The 6000-nt window shown below is 31.4% G+C and overlaps 1 protein-coding gene across 1 annotated transcript; it reads left to right on the top strand.

Annotated features, from left to right (window-relative positions):
- Nucleotides 2808–4974, top strand: LOC104749805. The gene is made up of 2 exons (XM_010471500.2): nucleotides 2808–3081; nucleotides 3677–4974. The coding sequence occupies exon 1, from the start codon at nucleotides 2913–2915 to the stop codon at nucleotides 3063–3065; it is 153 nt and encodes a 50-aa protein (XP_010469802.1). The 5' UTR covers nucleotides 2808–2912; the 3' UTR covers nucleotides 3066–3081; nucleotides 3677–4974.

Below are 6000 nucleotides of genomic sequence, written 5' to 3'. Positions count from 1 at the left end.
TTTTTTTTTTTTTTTTTTTTTTTTTTTTTTTTTTTTTTTTTATCATTTGAATATTTGGTCTTAACACTTACGGGAGAAATCTACTCTGAAACACTTCGGTGTGTTTCTGGCAAAGCTGACGAGATCAGCCGATAGAGTTTATCAAAAAAAAAAAAAATTGTTTTAACTATATGGAACAATTCTTTTAAGTTATTTGATTTTACCATATTCTTACTTTTTTTCTTTTACAAAGTTGGCAATAACAGTGTTGAAGCTTGATTTGGATCTATTGGGGGATCAAATCATTAAAATTTACACCAATATATATATATATATATATTATTTTTTTCTTTATATATATATATATATTATATAACATAAGAAAAAACCTAACTTGATTAAAATTTTTGTATTGTTAAGAAACAATCCCTTTTTAAATCGTTCAGCTAAATTATTAACAAAAAAACCATCTCAACTAAACAAATAATGGAAAAACTCCTCAATTAAAAGTTGTTAAACAAACAAAAGATTTTTTTTTCTATATTACTTTCAAAATCTCAAACGACTATCGTGAAGTCGATACTTTACATTTTGGTTTGTTAAATGTGACGCTTATCGTTTACAACAACAAGGACGTGATGTATTCGATTGAGAAATTTGAAATATGATCAATCAATATACTGTACCTAAGAAATTGTCTTATAGATCGTTTAAAATTTTGAAAAATTCATGTCAAATTACATATACGACATACTTTTTTTTTTTTTTTTTTTTGTCAAACACATATACAAAATACTGTATCTCAAATAAAAGTAAGGAAAGTATGATGTCGGATGATTATGTACACTTTACACGGGTTTGAAATTTTGAAATCAACATTCAAGATTGTTGAAATCTATGTTGTTTTGGAAAAATTATCATGTCGTTATCTGTCTAAGAAAATACTAGTATATGACTTTTAGAAAAACAAAATTGCAAAATACCAATTTAATGATATATGTTTAAACTAAATCAAATTTTAACTATACGTAGATTCAAATTTATAAGGTTTTACTTTATATACATGGTTATAAGCGTTCATACATTATTTGATACGAGTGAAATATTTTATTTTACTAACTTTGTTTTTTTTCTTTTTTTTTTTATAATAATATAATTTATATTTATAATACTATATTGATAATTTTTTCTCTTGTAAATGTGTATACAGTGTAAATTGTGTAAACCTCAATTAAACGGTTTAAGCTGATCCAAAACTGTTTATCGCTTACCAATTTCTTAAATAGTACTACTCCCTCTGTTCTAATATATAAGATCTTTGAGGCTTTTCTTGTTTCATTTAATAAAAGTTTTTCAAGTTTCAATGCACTTTTTATATTAATTTAATAATTATTGACTAATTAAATTCTGCAGTACTTGTTTATATTGGTTGAATTTGCTAAGTGATATAATATCTATTGTTTCTTAATCTTTGTGCCTTTAGGTAAAGACTCTTATTGGACGGCTATATTGATTGCCTCTGCTCCTTTTTGGTTATGGTTTTTGTGTTATGTCAAGGTTTCAGTTTTATGCTTGTAATCCTTGAAACTGTACCTATTATAATATAAATCAATTCAGTGAAAAAAAAAGAAAGGGTAAAGACTCTTATGTTTTGGAATAGGAGTATAATTTTCAAAAGAGTTTAGTTTTGCTCCAACCAACTTAGCATTTATGAAGCCCACTCTATAAAAAGCTTCCGGTCCAATTGAATCAAATCGAGCCCAAAATTAGTGAGATAGTAAACCGGAGTCAAACCTTAAAGTAATAGTTTAAGTTTAAGTTGGTGTGCCTCAGCATATAACTAAATTAACGTTGACTCAATTCTCCCATAAGATATTATTCGAATTATAGTAGCCAACATAGTAGAAAGACTAAGACACGAGCTTTAGGGTTTTATGCTTTAAAAAGTATCCCCAAAAGATATAAAGTAGAAATGAGGTCATTATTCACACACACATATAAAGAACTACTTATGCAGATGTCGTAAGATAGACAGATAGCAAGAAGGCGCATGGCGAGGCAACGTGAGAGTGTGCATGAACTGTTCCCACCACGTGTAAAACGTTAGCTGCGACTAACTTCCATGAGGTTGGCTCACGTGCGGGCCATGACGTGCCACGTTGTCCAAACTTGTGGTCATCACCGTGGCCAGGTCACTTTGCACTGTCTTAGCATTTCACAAAGGGCAAAGAAACCAAAAGATGTCGTCGTAGATAGAGAGAAACAAAAGGAATATGAATTTTTTTCTTTTTGGTATTTCATTTGTCGTTTTGTGTCTAAACAGCCTAAGCATGTTGATAATCAATTCAATGTGGTGGCTTGCTTATGTATAAATTATGTGTCTTTTTTTTTGTGTGAGTAAATTAAACATGTGTGCCTATGACTAGATATATATGTCCATTGACTCATATCAAGAATTAAGTCAGTGTAATTAGCAACAAATATAATTGAGTCAATGTTAGTTCAACTTTAATGACACAATGGTTTTGATCTCTTTACGTTTATCTTCTTATAGAATTATCAGCTCAAAAATTCTTAAACTGTGAAAATTTACACGTTTTCATTAGATAGCTAAATATTTTGCTCTAAACTTGTCCTATCTATATAAATAATCTAGACAATAAGCTAATACTTTTTTCTAATAATTTGTGATCAACACCTACTTTTTCCATATAACGATTCCTAATAATAATTAGATTGGACACTACTGATAGCTTCATGATCACGTGACTAGATATTAACCTTAGAAAAACGCGTGTGCTGTTGATAATTATTCTTGGAGAATCTAGGTATACCTGAAATTGCTATAAATTGAGAGGCAGTATCATGAGCTCTATAACGCCAACCAACACTAAATCAGAAACAAACACACAAAGCTCCCGGATAGATTAACAATGGCAGTGTTGATAGTGAGTCGCAACAACAACGGAGAAGGCAGGCTGTACGAGTCAACTCGGACTCAGCCGATTCCTTACTTACAAAATGGTGGCCAAGAGAACGGAGGAGACGACGACGACGACGATTGTGACGTTGCACCGGCGGCTTGATCATGTGCATATTGTCGTATGCTACTATAAACTTAATTAACAGTCAATTAATTAAGTAGTAATATTGTGCTTCTTGTCATAGAACCACACATAGATATATATATATCTATATAGCTGAAGTAGTAGACTAAATATGCCTGTATTTTATCCATGTCGTAAGCAGCTTTTATTATTTACTAGATAAACAACATTTTTGCCTCTGGAGTGTTGAGAGACTTAGCAATAAGCCTATAAGTAACAACATAATGTATCGTGTGTTTATTAATGATGATTGATATTACATTATGGACACAAAATTTGTGGTTATAGTATGGATATATATAAATATATAGCCGTATATATTTCTTACTTTCATTTAAAAATTTTCAAGAAATGGTTTGTTCTCATCTTCCTTTGCTCAGCTTTTAGTGGCCTTTACCTCTTAGGACCACTTAATACAAATTTTAGCAAATCAACATATATGACTAGCTAAAATGTGAGGTACTGTACGTATATTGAGAAATGAGTTTATTAAAAATTACTTGGACTTGTATAGTTTGAATATGAGAAATAAATACAGTTAATGTTGTATTAACCTTAAAAGTGCAGAACATTGTTAATTTCTTGAACAGCTGTTAATTAGCAACATCGAAGAGGCGACCGCACACGGCTTGGCTCATTATCAGTTGATCTCTTGAAGAAGTACTTTATCAACTTGCTAGTCGAGCACGAGATGATCATAAGCATTCAGCACCAGCTGCGATGCACCATTATCTTGTTATCCCAATTTGTAAGTACACACACACACACATACACGGTAAATACGTACATACGTACTTATGTGTACATATATACATTAGAAAAAGCTATCAACTTTTCTAGTCATTTATGCTATTATATTAGACAATTAGTATTCGTAAATCGTCATTATAAATACTGCTTTTCATTTTTTATATGATCACCTAATGCCTAGCTAGCTAGCTAGGTGCAAAGCATAGCTACCGAATAGGCTAATACACAGTCGTCAAGTCCAAATAAAAGGAGAAAGTAACGTCACTTGGGTTTGAGCTCACTTCGAAGTTAGAATTAATTTCATTAGATTCTAGCCCTTCTTTACTAGTTCCCATCAAGCACAAAATATGGAAACCATAGGGCATCACATTTATGGTTGCTGATAATCTACTATCGTAGATAAGCTTGCATGCTTTCATTTTTTTTTTCTTGTCTAAATAATTAGGGAACTGGGGGTCTATTCAATCCAACATTTGAAGGGATTTGTTAAAATATAAAAAAAACTTTTGTTATTCACAACATTTGAAGGAACTTTAAATTTCACAAAACACTACAAGAAAACAATTAATTTGCTAGGAACATTTGCGAGGGAAATTATCCCTCGCAAATTTGCGATAGAATTGCGAGACATATGCTACAAATATAAAAATCCTAGCAAATTCCTCGCAAATTTGCGAGGGAGTGGGTCCTCGGAAGTCCACCGCAAATTTGCGAGGGATTTACGAGATAAATTAACATTCCTCGCAAATCCATTGCAATTTTGCGACAATTTTGCGATGACAACATCCATAGCAAATTTGTAAGGGATAGGCGATGGAATTGCGAGAGTCATCGCAAATCTATTGCAAATCAAGAAAAAAATTCTCAAAAAGTAATTGGAAAATTTAATCGAATATGATTCAAATAATTTTGAGTGTTCATAAGATTAATCAGATAAATATCTAAATTTTTCAAAAAAAAAAATTAACTTTTACATTTTTATATGTTTTGTTAGTTTAATAATACTAATTTCACATCCCAAACATAAATCCCAAATCCTATACCCCAAACCCTTACCCTAACTCAAAATCTTAAATCATAAACTCTAAAATTTAAAGTTTAAACTTTAAAATCCTAATCAAAGAAATTAAATTATAAATCCTAGAACCAAAAATTAACTATTATATATACATAAAACCAATATTTAAAACAATATACATATACACAAAATCCAATACGCACAAGGAAAAAAATAAAACTTTGCAAAATTTTAAAACTTCTCTAAAGCTAGTAAAATAAAATAAAAATGTAACCATTTTTGTAAATATGTTTAACACAAAAGCTATGCAAATTAATAAATTTACAAATATGTCTAAGATATTTTGTCTACCTATAATATACCAAATAATACTCCAAATTACAAAATTAATAAACTAAAAGATACTGAGTTCCCATTGGTTAGTTCAGAGAGACATGGATTGGTTTTTAACTCATCATGCACCGTCGATTAAGTTAGATTTGACGGACACCATTGTTTTCCCTTTTTATTTTCTTTCTCCTCTTCCTCACCTCTTCTCGACTTCTCCTCATCCATCCCTAATATTACTTTGTATATTAGTAATTGACCTGTAATTAATATTTTAGTGTTAAAAATATTGATTTCCAGATATTTTCGGATCATACGGTGGTCAAGGCTGCTAATTCGTCAAAATTGTATTTTATTTTCTCAGTAGCTTTCGTAGTTTTTTTTCGTTTCATGATTGGGAATTGACTCCTCTCACTGTGGTTGTTGTTGTTGTTGTTGTTGATGATGATGACTTCTCATCAGTTTTCTCAGCAGGTTGCTAAGCCTACGACGCCGTTTCATATGCTTCTGGTTTCTCCATGTCTATCCGCTCCTCTGGTTATTCATCTCCGATCTCAGATTGCAGACAGAGGATATTTGACCACCACCACAAACCAAGACAGAGCAAGATCTAGATATGTTGCCCGAAGATCCCTAAATCCGAACTCCTCTTCTAGCCACCACTATAATTGAAGATGGAAAAAGAAATCTGGAGTGCCGGTTCTAAAGGAGACGGTGGTGAAGCAAAAGGCTTGTGTCGCGAGTGGGCTCGTCGGAAAATGGGATTTGCGGCTGCGTGATTAGGGTTTTTTGGTTTGTTGATTTTAGCATCCGGTTCAA

Source organism: Camelina sativa, chromosome 16 (genome assembly GCF_000633955.1).
Source record: "Camelina sativa cultivar DH55 chromosome 16, Cs, whole genome shotgun sequence".
In the NCBI taxonomy this organism is placed as follows: Eukaryota; Viridiplantae; Streptophyta; class Magnoliopsida; order Brassicales; family Brassicaceae; genus Camelina; species Camelina sativa.
This window is presented reverse-complemented; position numbering and strand designations above follow the sequence as displayed.

Coding starts and splice junctions, on each gene's coding strand:
- LOC104749805 (XM_010471500.2), top strand. CDS start 2,913: ATGGCAGTGTTGATAGTGAGTCGCAACAACAACGGAGAAGGCAGGCTG.